Source organism: Nesoenas mayeri, assembly GCF_963082525.1.
Source record: "Nesoenas mayeri genome assembly, chromosome: 1".
NCBI classification, from domain to species: Eukaryota; Metazoa; Chordata; class Aves; order Columbiformes; family Columbidae; genus Nesoenas; species Nesoenas mayeri.
In genome coordinates, this window is record NC_137541.1 from 205,811,653 (window position 1) to 205,827,996 (window position 16,344).

The 16,344-nt window shown below is 37.8% G+C and overlaps 1 protein-coding gene across 6 annotated transcripts in view; it reads right to left on the minus strand.

The window, feature by feature from the left end:
• Positions 1 to 16,344, minus strand: part of DLG2 (discs large MAGUK scaffold protein 2) — a gene marked incomplete at both ends in the record, with an annotated part of 882,996 nt that overhangs the window by 204,369 nt on the left and 662,283 nt on the right. For all 6 annotated transcript variants that reach the window (XM_080346627.1, XM_080346631.1, XM_080346630.1 and 3 more), the window contains one exon: positions 5,760 to 5,862. In XM_080346627.1, coding sequence (XP_080202753.1) covers positions 5,760 to 5,862 — 103 coding nt within the window. The remainder of the gene's footprint in view (positions 1 to 5,759; positions 5,863 to 16,344) is intronic.

The following is a 16,344-nucleotide window of genomic DNA, read 5'->3' on the forward strand; positions in this document are numbered from 1 at the left end:
TAAAATATACTACCATAATGTTGAGATTTCTCATTTCTATTACTCATTCCTCCTCAATTTTCCTAATTTAAAAAAATGCACTGAACTTCTCAACAAAATTCACTCCCTGAACTTCAGCAGGACAATCTACGAAACATACCTCTAAACTGGTTGTTGATTTTATTAATCTTTAGAGTGGTGATCTTTTACAGCTGAGAACAAGGAGAGGATTTTTCAACCCCCTCTGGTCAGTAGGACAGGATTCAGTGCAAATACCACTGTGCTTTGTCCTGCTCTTTCTTCTCCCTAAGCTTTAGAAACAAGATCCTCAGCAAATGGCCTTTGGTCAGATCCAGCTTGGCCATTCCAAGATTATGTTATATTCTTTAATATACATGCATGAAATACAACCTTAACAACTTGCATTCTTTGGCAATTGGATACAGGGGCTCCAGATGAAAGTCATCTGCTGTAATGCAACTTTATACAAGTAATTAAGCTACATTGATTTTTGACAGCTGGGAGTAGGAGCCTTTAACATGAGTATTCGCATTTCAAAGTATAGAAGTGACCTAGACAAAGATGAATAAATACAATTATTTATTGTTCCCATATATTTTAATCTACCTTATTCCTGTAGCGTCTGGAAAGGTTAAATATCTGAACCAGGAATATATGCGATTGTTGTACCAGAACAGGAGACAAGTTTTTGTATTTTGAGACAGAAATTGGGAATGAAATGTGGAAAAGACCTAAAAAGTATCCATGACTGCTCAGGGAGAGACCTGTAAAAGCAATCCCTGGATTTCTACTCTGAAATTTTAAAAGGAGCAGATCTCATGCACTAGTAGGTCAGACAAGCATATAAGACAAGGAGCATATTTTTATAAAAGCTGATGCTGCTTATGAACATTGGGTCTGTTGCAACTCACTTTGTGAGCCTCTCGGATTCAGGAAGGAAAGAACTAAAAAGGAAATTTATTGCCGTAGCTGCCACAAGATCCTTAGAACTGTAGATGCAGCTCTCTAATAATTTCCTGAGCTAATGTCTGCAAAGAAATACACTGTTTGTCACAGTGTCTGTCCGATACTCTGACTAAATCTCAGCTACTCACCGCACAGCAGGCGCAGAGCCCCCGAGCATGCAGCGAACAGCTAATTCAAAAGGTGATAAAGCAGAAATCTCGCTGCAACCACTTTTTGACCTCTTCATTGTCAGCTGGCCTAATCAAACTGTAATCAATAAATGTTCTCTCTCTATGCAAGCTGTTAAGAAAGGAAGTTAATTGGCTAGCTTGAAAGATTTAAAGCACATGGAAGTTTGGGGTGGTTTTAACAGTTTTTCAGGGATATTGTGAGGGAAGAGCTGCAGAGACACTGCAATGCAGCACCACGGAGCTCGCAGACCACTGACACCGAGTGTTGTGCAAAAATCTTAGGGCTAAGTTCTACCTTTTCATGCTGCCACAGGGGGAACACGAGCATTAGAGACTAAAATGTGCAATAAAGCTTTTGAGCAGCTTCTTTGGGAGTCCAGCATTCTGTCTCACCCCACTCTCAAACTGTGTCTTTCAGGACAAATTGTTATTTCAGTGAAAGGTCACTTTCCATTCAAAATGTATTTCGGTTTCACTGAAAAAAAGGTTTTGGTTTGTTTGTTTTCTTAACTCTTTCCATACTGGGCTGTAAGTTACAACTGTCACCATTAAAATCAAAGTATGTCCTGCATAAAAACCTGGAAGCATAAAGTGTTTCCCTATGTTTTATACATTTCCCATTTTATTTTCTAATTTATTGCTTAATGAGGACATGCTGTTCCAACCTAAGTTTATTTTCCAGGCTAAGGTTTTTATTTTGTAGAAGAGAAGGGCCTACTCACTGGCTCCATATTTATATAATGTTTTAAAAGAGATCTGAGAGTTGCTAAGCTAGGAGGAGAGTTAAAACACTTCCAAGAATATTAAAGATTGGAGAGCAAAGCTAAATATAAGTGATCGGTTCCTCTTCTAATTTCGTTCTAAGTAGGTTTTGGTCTTTAAATCCTCTTTAATTTCATTTCAGCCATGTGCAGAAGATTTGAGCAGCACATGAATATAAAAAGTCATCTTTCTGAAGCCTGCAGGATGGCGAGTGTGCTTTGAACACACGTATAACCCTCCATATGAACTACACCTCCTGTGATTGTTAGAGATCATGATGCTTAACATTAGTTGACCTCCATTTACACAATACACGTGTACATAAGATACAGTACACAGGTTATTTTCAGTTTTTAAAATAAAAGGAATTACTCAAAAAGCCCAGGGTTATGGCCATTGTTCCTAAAGCTATAAACATATACTCCCATTGTTGAGTTCTGATTTTTTAATCTCTGTGATTCATTTTCCTCTTGCTCCTAAAAATATTTCCATATTTCTGTCCACAGAATTTGCATTTTTGTTTGGACTTTCATACCTCTTTTTTTCTCTTCTATTTCTCAGAGGGATGAGGGAAAAAAAGATGGTGAGTGGACATGAGGAAAACGGACTGAACAGTGGAAGAGCTGAGGAGTTGTTCTCAATTCTCCATACCATCCCTTATGATTTAATATTTCCATTCAGGTTCTCATTAAATTGCTGCTTGTCCCTTCCATTTTCACTTTGTTCACCGTATCTGTGCACTTTTACGGAATTTTCTGCTATTTCCAAGACAACTTTCAAGCGAGGGACAGGCAGCGTGGTTCAGGTAAGCACCATCACCAGCCACAAGTCTGAGAGCATTCCAAACATGCTGTGATGACATTCCATTTTACCTGAGCTAGTCTCTGCATTTGTATATTCCAGACATGATGAGAAAACAAAGTGTCATGATATCAAGAGGAAAAACTATTCAAGTTGATGGCAAGCACTATATACATATATATATTTTTTTTTTTTTTTTGTAGAAGTTGCCATTCTTATGGATTTGCTGCCCAGGCTATACACGTTAATGTGAGGGGAGTTCATATGAGGCTTAGATGAACTTTTGACTGTTTGAAACAAGGAGACGGAAGTTTAAACTTTGAAAGCTGTTTCTATAGTAGTCACCTCATTTTCTCCCCACAGCAAAGTATATTATTTCATTTTCGAGACATTGCCAAGATATGTGTGCTGTAAGATTTCTTTTACCACATAATAACTAGATTAGTGGAACATGAGCTTTTTCTACTCACAGTCTTAATTGGTAAACATCAGCTGGCTTATAGTATTGACTGGTACTTTTCTTATCATCGCTTAATACCTGAAATATCAATAGCTAAATGTTTCATTGAATGCATTTGTTTGAAACAACATCTAAAGGCTTAATAAACTGTAAAAGATTAAAAAAAAAAAGGTATTGGTTAGCATTTGCAGTGGTTATTCTTGGATCTCCCCAGAAAAACTAAAGCTGTAATAACAACCACTCGTAATTTCCAGTATGAAAATGGAAAAATCAAGCTACAAGCCCACTTTGCTTATATACTTTACTAGTTTTGGAAGCATTTTAAAGTGAGGAGTCCCTGAGGAAAGCACAACTGTACAGTTTTAAGACTGTGTTTTATGACTATGTTCCAATATACGCTTCAAGATGACATATGGTAAATAAGAGATCAGGTATAAATTGCAGAGAAAAGGACAAAAAGAGTTGTGCAGGATCTTCAGAATAAGATAAGTATTTATGTTGATATAGAGTGTGTTTATCTTTCTGTGTGACCTGTAAATTCTTAAATAATTCTCTGGGAAGGTTCTTTAAGCAACTGTTTTAAATCTACTTCATCCTTTTTTTTTTTTCCCCATTAGGGATTTTTTAAAGAAAGAAATACTTCATTTCACATCTGTATTTACACAGTTTGTGTCAGATTAAATACTCCATCAGTAAGATAACACAAATGTAGTTCTACTATCTTAAAATATTCAATCATTTCCTATAATAAGGATAACTTTTGGGCCTGTTCTTCACTAGGTACTCTCTTTGGTGTGTCTTGAATGATTTGAATGAAACAGAGAACCGGCTGTGCTTCCTGACAACAGCCAGGACTAGTCTGCCCTCAACACGGATTTTGGTGAACGAAGCAGCATTATTAGAAAAATAAAATAAGTATACAATATAATATTTGATGGATATTATCAGCATCATTTGAACTGCATGTTCACCAAAACTGAATTTGACATATTGCAGAGCTAGTGAAATGCATGAGAAAAGTATGTCAACTAAAAGTTCAAATATAATAGGAAAAGTCTGTCAAGAGATGTATTTTGCTGTGCATTAACAATGACATAGAACAACTCTGAAATGCCAGTGATTGCTACAAGTACTCAGATGCCATGGTGATAATTGCAGTAGAAAATCACCAGACAGCAAACGACACTGCCGGAACTAATGGGAACAGGGTTTTATTCAGAATCCAGTGTGGATAGCTATCTGTAATGGAATTGCTTTTCAATACTTTTTATTTGAAATCACTGATTATTGCTTATGCATTTTTATATTAATATGTTCCATTTATTTAACTAAAAATAGATACTTGCAATTTCATTTGCTCTAATCTGCCCATTTCTTAGAATGGTCTAATTTATTCTGCTTGGTGACTCAAATGTGGATAAACCAATAAATGGATGCATGATACCAGATCTGAAGCACAATTGTATGTTTGACTAAAATATCAGCTGTTTTTCTCTTTGTGTGTCATCAGAAGGATCCAGAGAAACAAAAGAAGGTATCATGCTGGATAAATTCTGACACTACTAATTAATCTTCACAGTGTCTCTGAAAAAACTGACTAGTTGAACCTGCTATTAGAGCTGTTCTGTTTCACCTGAGACCTACATGTGTCCTAGGCTGGGCTCAATCGGGCAGAATCAACAACTTGTGTTGACAGGTCCTAGCAGGACTTGTGAATTGGACTGGAACAGTTTACTGAAAACTGATAAAATGGTGTCAGCAAGTCTTCCCAGACACCTGTGGTTGCTGAATTCACTTGGAAAGAGTTTTGAAGTAACAGGTACTGCAGTGGAAAACCATCTTTAGTTCCTATTAGAAAGTAATATTCCTTCATTAATTCCTTGAGAGCCTCAGACAGGAAAAAAAAATAGTTCATGGACAATGGGAAGGAGTTCTGTCACTTAACTCTGGACTCATAATATCCATCAATGTCTTCTTCTTCCCACTGAAACTAGCTTAAGCTCTAGAAGGCTAAATATCAAACACCAAAAGGTGGATGAGATACATCCCACCCTAAATGTCTGATATTTTGCTGAATTTCCTGTTGATGCTTTTATTTAGAAAGCCATCATTTTCCCTAATAAGTACTTGTTATCTGGTGCTAATTGCCCTGGAGGTACAAGGACATTTATCCAAAAGTAATAACGGGAAACTCTATGCATTTGGCAGGAAGCATTTATCTTTGTTTAAATCTGATCTGACTTTCTGAAGCAAATTCAGATCTTCCTGGCATTTCTCTTCATTCTCAAACTGTCTTTTGCACTGTCTCCGGAAGGAGAACAGAAAAGAATGTAGATTAAGCAGTAATGAAAATAGAATGATTAACTAAGTTTTGATGACTGTCTTATTCTATGCACATCTAAAGTTATTTCTTATAGTTGCATAAGCTACTATGTAAGACAAAAATATAGCCATAGAATTGCCCCTTGAAATTTCATTCCAGATGACTTCTGATGATAGCTGGGAAAAACACTATCTAGAGTAGCCTCATCCTGTTAAATGGGTGGCTTTAAAGCACTTAATCTTTTACCATATGCCTTTAAGTGTATTATTTTGCTTACCCTCCGGCTGGTATTGTGCTATGATTGTTACCGTCTGCCCTGCTCCTTTCAGCGCAGCCGCAGCCTGCTCATGGGTAGCACCTCGAAGATCAATGCCGTTCACCTACAGAAGGGATGCAAACAACAACAGGTCTGAGTAGTTCAACATTAGACAGAAAAACAGAGGTGTTTTCATTTTTTTTTTAATAAATATATATATTAATATCTCATGGATGTAAAGTGCAATTAAAAAGTCAAAAAGTCTGAGAAAATGTTACCTGTGACTGGCCATGAGGACCTGCACTAATACTGGACGCTGTATTTTGTGTACACTTATCTATGTTTATTCTCTGACCACTGCTTTTGGGGGGTTTCCTGCTCTACTGAGTTTACATTTTTGGTAATTTCTTCATCAATCAATTTCATTTTATATCTAAAAATGAAATGATAAATTTTCTGTGATGCTCGAAGGTCAGTGTCAAATACCATGGGCAAGAAAACCGCACCTTCACCCAGACTCTGCAAGCCCAGTCTGTAGCATCAGGGGAACCTGGAGGTATATAGAGCATCTCTAACAAAAACTGCTAGTTATAGAACTTCCAGATCAGAAACACCATTTACCATTTTGTTTTCATGCAGCCCCTCCTCTTATTGCCTAGAAATATCCCTGTATCTTGCACATCACAGCAACAGAGTCTCTGCCAGGTACATCTGTGCCACCTCTGGCTGTTGGACACTGAAATGTCTCTCCAGGGGGTTCCTCTGACCTGATGATCATTTTTGGTTGCAAAAGCAGTGGAAGTGGAACAGAGTAGGGAACCACCTATGAAATTCATGGGCAGCTTCAGATCTCTTTTGATCTGCAGTTGTGACATTCAATGTTTTGTCAACAACATCCCAAGAAACAGGCACTATTTGTATATAGAGTTATTAACTGTTCCAGTAATTTGAATCTTGCTTTTCAGTGGGAGTGTTACTGTCTGACTATATTGAAGTATGTGAGGTTTCTTTGTTTTATTTTTTTATTTGACTTTCCTCCTCACTTCTAAAGGTTTCACCTTCATAATATTTCAGTGAAGTACAGGAAAATTGTGACACATAAACAGCCTCAGCAGGACAGAAATCCATTTCTGATTGTTCAAGAAAATAAAGGAATAAAGTAAGGAAATAAAGGGTGAGCAGAAGAGAGGGAACAATGCCATAGATTTCACAGACAAACAGGCCAAAACACAGACCTCAAATTCTCAGCAATAGCAAGATTCTTTGTGTTTATTTTTATCAAGTACTAACACAAGATGGATAAGCACACATTGAAAATATGGATTTTATTTTATTTAAATGTTAACAACTTTTTAAGCCTTATTAAAATAAATTTTGATTCCATAGGACTTCACAAATAATGTATCAAATCCATTATGAATACATTTATTTTGATCAAATACATTTAGAAACTGTCCCTTCTTAACTTGCCACCTTTCACCAACTTTTAGAGAATGTGATGCTTTGGGAACACAATTTTTTAGCATAGAATCATAGAATAGTTGATGTTGGAAGGGACCTTCAAAGCTCATCCAGTGCCACCCCTGCCATGAGCAGGGACATCTTCACCCAGATCAGGTTGCTCAGAGCCTCGTCCAGCCTGGCCTGGGATGTCTCCAGGGATGGTTCATCCACCACCTCTCTGACCAACCTGGGACAGGGTTTCACCACCCTCACTGTAAAAAATTTCTCCCACATTTGCATGACAAAACTATTAATCTTAGAAAAACTAATTTGTGATAGCCATAATATGAACCCCAGGAGATCTCACAGTGTCTGATCCAGAAGACTGCATGATGCTGTAGAACTGTTGACTGTACACAGAAGTGTAATTGCCTGGCTGAGGTTTCAGGTTTCTGAAAATATAATTCCATAAGAATAAAAGTTTTCCCAGTTCAATCTGTCTAGAAAAACATCTTTCTTCAATTAGGTGGTTTTGTTTTGTTTGTTTGTTTTCCTTTATGATAACGAAGGAAAAAGCGCATACCTACAGAAACATTCAAAGCAAATGTCTGTGCCAGAACATAATGTTTTATGAGAAGAGGTATGTGGGGATCCCCATGTAGTTACGATCATACAGACAATCTGAATGTAAGCTGTGACAATAAATTGGTAATAATTCTAGTACTGCCACGTATTAGTGTCTTTGGCTCATATATTTCAAAGCATTATATGCCGATACACTGATAACTTCTACTTTTTTGTCATCTGAAGTGCACAAAATTCATGTTGCTTTTACAATTTCTATCTAGAGTGTGTAAAGGGAAATGAATATCTTTATTCACAAGTAATGCTCTAATGCTTCCTAAAAGAAACTCTGAGCATAGGGCAAATGTAAGATAATAAACTTCATAATTAGTCCAACACAAGAGTTAGCAGTTGTCCCATCTTCCTTTTTGGAAGAAATTGATGTAAAACTGCCTGGTGGAAGCTTTCAAAAAAAATCAGCCAAAGGTTCAAATGCTTTCACCAAAATTGTGTACATATCCCTCAAGTCTGGTGGATGGCAAGACTAACATAGACTCCTGCAAAAAAATCACTGAAATTCAGCCTAGGAACAGTGCATTCCAAGAAACAAAGGAGAGAATCAGAGTTTCAGTGCCATCAAATTTAATGTATGTTAATGTACAACACTATAATGTTAAGTAATGACCTGACCACACTAGGATACCAGAATAATGATCACCCTCTTGAAGATGCAACAACCACACAATAAAATCAAACAATCATGGCCAAATAAGTTGGTAGAAGTCTGTTTGCATGCTATTTAGCTCACCAATACCTGACAAGATCTCACTGCAGAATAATAGATGTTAAACTTAGAAAGGACTTATAACTTGTCTGACTCTCTAATGAACAAGAAGAATAGATGGTAACTTGATTTCTGGGTATTATTTCCCAATATGTAAAAGAAAATGTAATCAAGTCCCAAAACTTCTAGTTAAAAAAAAAGCATATTCAAGTAGCTTGCTGAAAGATACTATTAATATACACATTTTAATCAAATTCTTACCTTCAAGCCAAAATGAACATGTGTTTTGGAAGAAGTAAAACAAATACTGTCTTGCCTCTTCCTCCAAAACAGTGTTTGAATTATAACAATTGTGTACAGTGATATTTTTCCATGACATGATTACCTTGCAAATTGTTAAATTTGATTTTGATTACCACTTTAATTGATTTAATGTTGTTTGTTTGTTTATGGTAAGAACAGAAAAATGTTTCCAGAAAAAATTGCAAGTGTTTGCAGGAAAGTTTAATACTTTTTTTTTTTACCCTATTAAATAGGCTGACTTCCTTTAAGAAGTGTTACACAATAAGCAAAGTAGCCCTGCTGTTTTGAGCTTGACTGCACAATCCTGATGTCTTGGCCCAGAATGAACTTGACTGCACAATTTGTGATGCCTAACTCTAAAATGAATTTGACATAATGGAAATAAGAAGAGCCTCCAGCTTATACAGAAGTCTGTCTCTTCTACATGCTGTAGCAAAAAGCAGTTAGCTTACAGAGACAAGACTGAGAAAAAGATGCAACTATAGTTCATAGTAACTATAGTAATTGCCTTTGCAGTCATTGACTCAAAGTAAGGTGTGATCTACTTCATTAAATACTGAATCATAGTCTAAATGAAATATAAGATTTCTATTTTTCATAGATCAAACTCTTCTAAAATTGGAAGAGTTATATTCCCTTTCAAATTTTTGAACAGCCCCTATTAGTAAAAATTGGTTCAATTTGGAACAGAGCATTTTAAAAACTTACTACAGTCTGGCTGTCTTCTGTTAGACTGCTTGAGTATGATTCATATGTAGTTTGTTCAAATAGAGGCTGGCAAAATAATGTTTTATTTAGCCATTTATTTATTTAAGCCACTTTATTTTGTCTTTGTACAGTGATTAAATGAACACTTGGAATATCTTGTGGAATGGAAAAAGAAAAACACATCCCTTCTCTGGGGAGGAAACATAAAGGATTTATTTTCATTTCTTCTTTCAATTGTCACTGATATAGTGAATTTATACAGTAAATTAAAAGGTGATGATGAAATGGCACCTTTTTACCATGGGAAAAAAATACAGGAGATTTATTAAATTGTGGCTGAGTTATTTTCTTTGTTGAACTCATAAAATTAGAGCTTTTGGTGTCTGAAAAAGAGCAAACAGAAGTTTGAATAAAGACAGCTCTCTACAACTAATATTGCCATTGTATGCATTAAGAGAAGATACAAAGAAGCCTAGTTGTCTGTCTTAACTTTGCATGTCAACTTAAGTAATCTCAAGCACATTAAAAAGAGACAAGGAAAGCTGAACCATGTTCTCCGGCAGTCCTGCTTAGTCATTAGAAATGGAATATATAGCACTGACCCTTAGGTGATGGAAATACAGCGTTCCAGCAAGAGGGGGAACATTGGAAAAACACACATGAGGGATAACCTGCCCTGAGCACATCTGGGGAAAACTTTCACGCCAACCAGGTGACATAATCAGTCTGCACAATGGCCCACTTGACTCTGATGACTGACACACTTCAATGAAAATACATGAACTAGTAAGTTTGCGGATGACACCAAACTGGGTGGAAGTGTTGATCTGCTGGAGGGTAGGAAGGCCGTACAGAGGGATCTGGACTGGCCAGATCATTGGGCTGAGGCCAATTGTATGAGGTTCAACAAGGCCAAGTGCTGGGTCCTGCACTTGGGTCACAACAACCCCAGGCAGCGCTACAGGCTGGGGAAGAGTGGCTGGAAAGTGCCTGGAGGAAAAGGACCTGGAGATGTTGAGCGACAGTGACTGAACATGAGCCAGCAGTGTGCCCAGGTGGCCAACAGGGACAACAGCATCCTGGCTTGAATCAGGAATAGCATGGCCAGCAGGACAGTGATTGTGCTACTGTACTCGGCACTGGTGAGGCTAAACCTTGAATTCTATGTTCAGGCTTGGGCCCCTAATCATAAGAAGGACATTGAGTTGCTGGATCGAGTTCAGAGAAGGGTGATGAAGCTGGAGAAGGGTCTGGAGCACAAGTGTGATGGGAGCGGCTGAGGGACCTGGGGCTGTTCAGCCTGGAGAAAAGGAGGCTGAGGGGAGACCTTATCACTGTCTGCAACTGCCTGAAAGGAGGTTGGAGCATGGAACATGTTGGTCTCTTCTCCCAAGTAACAAGTGATAGGACAAGAGGAAATGGCCTCAAGTCGCACCAGTGGAGGTTTAGATTGGATATTAGGAAAAAATTCTTTCCAGAAAGGGTTGTCAGGCATTGGAACAGGCTGCCCAGGGAAGTGGTGGAGTCACCATCCCTGGAAGGGTTTGAAAGATGTGTAGATGAGGTTCTTAGGGACATGGTTTAGAGCTAGAGTTAGTTAGGTTATGGTTGGGCTCAATGATCCTGAGGGTCTCTTCCAACTGAAATGTTTCTATGATTCTATGAATTCTAAGAAGCTCGTGCATGTAGCCAAACACAGACCTTGAGCAACAACCGTTTTCAGCTTAGATGGGCCGTTATTTTGCAAAGTGAAGCCCGCACATCCAGCTTGAGGTTGAAGCTCTGCAAAGCCCTGCAGGAGGGAGCCGGCTGGACTGAGAACACTCAGCACCCCCAACAACCCTGGAAACCTTGGCTGGGGGCATGGCCATGGGAAACGGCACTCCAGGGGAAAAAAAGTTCATCTAGGGGAGTTTTTTGCCTTGCTAGTGAAGAAAAAGCTTAGAAATAGAAAGAAAGGAAAAATGCACAGGTGGAAAAGAATCTTCACTCTCCAGCTTAGCCTTTTTTAAATTTTCAGGCTCGCTTTATGGCTTTTCTCTCACTTTTCTCACTTTTCCTATTATTTTCTCTGCCTACACTTCTGATCTGATAGAACTCCTTAGTTCGGCATATATAGGCACACTGGTTATCTCATCCTGAACTCCACTGAAAACATAATATTGTGTCATGTCTGCTGTTCTCCATGCCCAGCACCCTCCTTCCCTCTTTTTTCTCTTTTTATGGGCCAGCAATTTCCATGACCTTTTCAATGTTCCTTGTCTTGCTACCTCAGAGTTATGACTTTTGCCTCTAGGAAGCTGGTCTTTATGCTCTGGTGAGCTGGATATTCTAGAGGCAAATTCTTCTCTCTCTGGAAAACAAGAACCACAGTGGGGGTACGAGCTTTATCATTTAGTATGCCTTTTTCTGCCAGGAAGTTTAAGGAGGCAGATAAACCAGCTGGAAAAGATATTAAAGCACTACATCTTTGAAGTAGGAAGAATATTAATATTATGTTATTGAAGAGGTGTCTTGCACACGCTGCCTTTTCCAATAGGAATCAACAAGCTTTATGACTCACCAGACTATATGAATCATTCCACATAGTACTTGTTAAACCTATAACCATAGTCAAAGACTTATTTTTTTTAATCTGAACTGTACAGAAATTCTTCTGATAGAAAATCTGCTTCAGATTGAAGCTTTTGTGAATGATACCAGATTGGCAAACTTTGAGACTGGAATAATTTCACTGAAGAGTTCACTGCAGTGGCAGCTTGAGAGCCACTTCTCCTCAGTTCCATCAGAACTTAAAACCTGTTTGAACTGCGTTTGAAATAAATGATAACTTTTGAAAAGGACACATAGGTTTACTGGAGCCCGAATGAACATGAAGCTTTTTTCATCCAGATCACTAAATAGCCACCAGTTAGCTCTATTACCAACCTGGACTGGATGTGATTCAGCAACTATGAAGAGATCAATGGCATTTTGTTTCACTGCTAAATGGTAAAGTTTAGACAGAGGCACATGTGTAGTCTTTTCATATTAAGACACCTTGTATTACCAGTGAAAAATATGAGTACAGTGCTAGCTAGTAACACAGGCCAATATTTATTGACCAGTTCTTACACAGATATAAATATAATTTTCATTAATTCTAATACATAAAACACTCATCCACCAAACATGATACTTAGTAAGTAAGAATATTCATTTATGTAATAATGCAGAGCTCATCATTAGTTCTTAAATTCAAATCCAGTTGCTGCTTTTTTACCTGCCTTCCCCATGTGGTCAAACACCCATGCATTTCTGCCACCTCTAATCTCCTGGATCTCGCTACATCATCATCTTCATGTCTTCACACATTCCTTCTCCTTTGCAGTTCCTCCTGTCTTCCTTCTCCAAACTGATAAGATATCAAACTGTTCCTCCTCCCTCCTACAGCTTTTACTTTACATGACTGTTACTTCCATTCTCTTTCCTGCCTTTCTGAAATAATCTTCATTCTCCTAAATTCTATTTTTTAGCATTTGGATTTCCCTGTCTCCTGCTCTCATCCTGGGTCATTCACAAATCCCCCTATTAGCAGCATTTATTCCAAATACTTTGGCTTCAACACAGTTCTAAAAGGTATTTTTCCCTCCAGCACATGTACATAGCTAAACTACCATTGATCGGTTTTCCTCAAAATGCTGCAGGGTTCTTGTTTCACATTTGAATTTCAAAGGATGGTGTAAGCAGAAATAATTATTGCCATTCTTCTGCTTCTGAAATGAAGGTTTCCATTTGAACAAGTGCCTTATAACTCAAAGATGATAAGAACTTAATTGCATCTAAAGCCAATAAGCAATTGGTACTCAGGAAATGAAATAGCAAGTTAAAACAATTTTAGAGGCTGCTTAGAGACAGAAGGGATTTGGTGATTTGTCTGACGCCAAGCACGGAGTCAGCAGTGAATTCAAAAACTGAAATCCTTGCCTTGATCTCTACTTGATAGGTTTTTCCATAGTTCCATGACCACAAAATATGGCAATGTGGCCTGGAGAGGTGAGATGGCCATTGGCTTGTGTCACAGCAAATCTACACTGAATTCAGTCCAGTGACCATGGGGCAATGTGTCAATGGTTGAATGGCAGCTGACGGGGATCCTCAACTCAAGATGAAGTGTTCAGTATTCACATTTTACATGAAAACTACCTGAGTCACAACATTCATAGTTTCTTTGTCGCTCTACCGATTAGGATTATGTGACACAGACGCCTGGAATAGATGATGCTCCATGCTCTCAAATAAAGCATGTTTTTTAAAAACAATGGAAAGGAAATAGCTTTTGTATTCTATAAGTACTTTTGCTTGTTCAGATAAAGGCATATCTATCTTGTGATCTATTTTGTGGGGTTTTTTTGGTTTGTTTGTTTGTTGTTTTTCAAAAATATGTCCAAATTCTCCCCCAACAAATTATTGCAGATACCCTTCAAATACTTTGTTTAATGGATGGCCAGTTTCTATTATTTTGCATTTCATGTCATGCAACAATTTTTTTAATCACTCAGGAACCCAAAACTTACTGGGCAGTAGAGCAGAATGATGGCTGGAATCTAGTTGAAGTACAAAACAACAGTCCAGCCTGGGGCAAATCTCTGAATGAATAAAACTTGGGAATTTAGCCATTTTTTCCAGTGGTAGCAGTTTGGCTTTCAAATGTGTGGTTTTATTTTCCCTTCATTATGATGCTGACAGTAAGGGTCACTAAGGGGTGTAAACCTTGCTCCAAGTCTTCAGTGTATCATATGTGACATAATTCTGTTGGACAGTCTTCAACCAAAATTTGCTAAATCAGAATGTTTGAACCAATTGTGAACTCCTCCTTAAACTATTAGAAGCTGAAGAGCAATCAATCTGGCATCAGATCATTTCTGCTCATTGAGGCAATTGTAAAATGAATGTTTCAGAAGCAACTGATGATTTCATCACAGCAAAAATACACAGTGTCTAGTCTAGGTCTATTTACTAGCTTTGCATGACACAAAACTGACAGGTCTGATAGCTAACACTGCTTGGCAAAAAGAACATACCTTATTCATGAGGATTGTTAGTATAACTTATTAGGTTCTGATCATGTGCTTGGAAGTGCCGGTGTTAATTTAGAAAATGGTTGCTGCGTCAAGGCAATTACAGTCTATGTTACACATTGCAGAAATATGGGAGCGGGGGGGAGTGAGAGAGAGAAATCCAGCTGGAAGACAGATGCATAGATTAACAGAAGACAAAAGGGAGCTCTATAGTCACCAACGTACATAGTTATCCAGCATACACAGGTGGTAAGTTTTTCCCTGGAAGCTCCATTAAGCTTGTATTCTAGAAAGTAATCTGTTTTCTTTTGAAGTCCTAAACTGACAAGTCTACGAGCTTCTATGGCAATATAACCCAGCTACCCTGACTACAAAACAAGTACATCATGTTTTGAGGCTGAATATGTCTAAGTTCAACTTGTAGCCATCAGATTGTGTGTATCTATCAACAACACTGAAGAAGAGTTTGCTACCAGCTCTGTTCTCCAAGGGTCTTTGTAAATGGTAGTATTTACATTGACACAGTTTATACTTCATTAAAGTGAAATTTTGTGGTCAAGGAGGATGCTAGGGCTTTCCTGACATGGGCTCTAAATTCCAAGACTTCATGGGAGAAAAAGATTATTTTTAGTAAATAATTTATTTAAATATATAAAAGAGTGGATTGCCAAAAGAGTAAATTTCCATTTGCACCCAGCTCCTGTTCATTTGGTGTCCAGTTGCCTTCTCTGCCTCTAAAAATCTCCTCTTGTTGTACAGGGAAGTTGCATGGGTGATTCAGTTTTGTCATGGGTAAGGTTTTTGGTTCATGCTGATGACAGCAAGTACTGAACATGTCTGCATGCATTGTAAAAGGTGTTCATCTAGAAAGGTGGAGCATGGTGCAGATTATCTCATATAAACGTAAATAGCTTGAGGACTGTTAGAGACCTACTGTCATTTCTAATGGACCCTCAAATCCCAGAACTTCCCAATGTTGTTGGAAATATCTGAGCTTGCATTAACCCACTGTTTGCCCCAGATCTTCTCATTAGATCATGCCAAGCCATCATCTTTGCTTTTCTCTATTTTTTGGTGTCTTGTGTCCTATCACTGTATGTTGACAGGCAGCTTACAGGGGCAGCAAGTAGCAGCAAAATAATATCTATTGATTCTTCTCCAGCCCTGTGGCTGTTGTCCTTTCGGAAATGAAATCAAGTTTGAGAATTTATTTCTAAACAATTCATAGGGGTTATTACTCCTCCTTCTGTTGTATTCTGAGAAGCTCCAAATATACTGCTTATTTCTTCAGAAGTTTTCACTGAAAAGTGGGCAAGCTTCTCTATATTCCCACATATCCCTTGAGTTCTTGAAAGAAATTATGAATAGTTCCTTAAGCATTTGAGGATAATGTTCCGCTGGTCTCGAAGCATCTTATTCGTCAGACTTCTAACTTGGTTTTTGCCTTTGCTTGCTTTAAAGACTCACCTCTGTTTCTTCATAGCTGTCCTAACTGGATGACTACTGATCATTTTTAAAGAAGACAAAAGCAAAAAATGAACCAAACATTTGAACTCTCTCAGTCTCACTTTTAAGTAGTCTTTCTTTCTTCCAACTGTTTAGGAATTTATTGCTTGGTTTTCTATTCTTATCAAATACTTCTTTGCTGCCTTTCCTAATCCTTGCTACTTACAGTCCATTTTACATCTTGTCCTTCTTATTTTGTCCCAAAACTTTACTTAGGTAAAATTTTATAAATTTATAA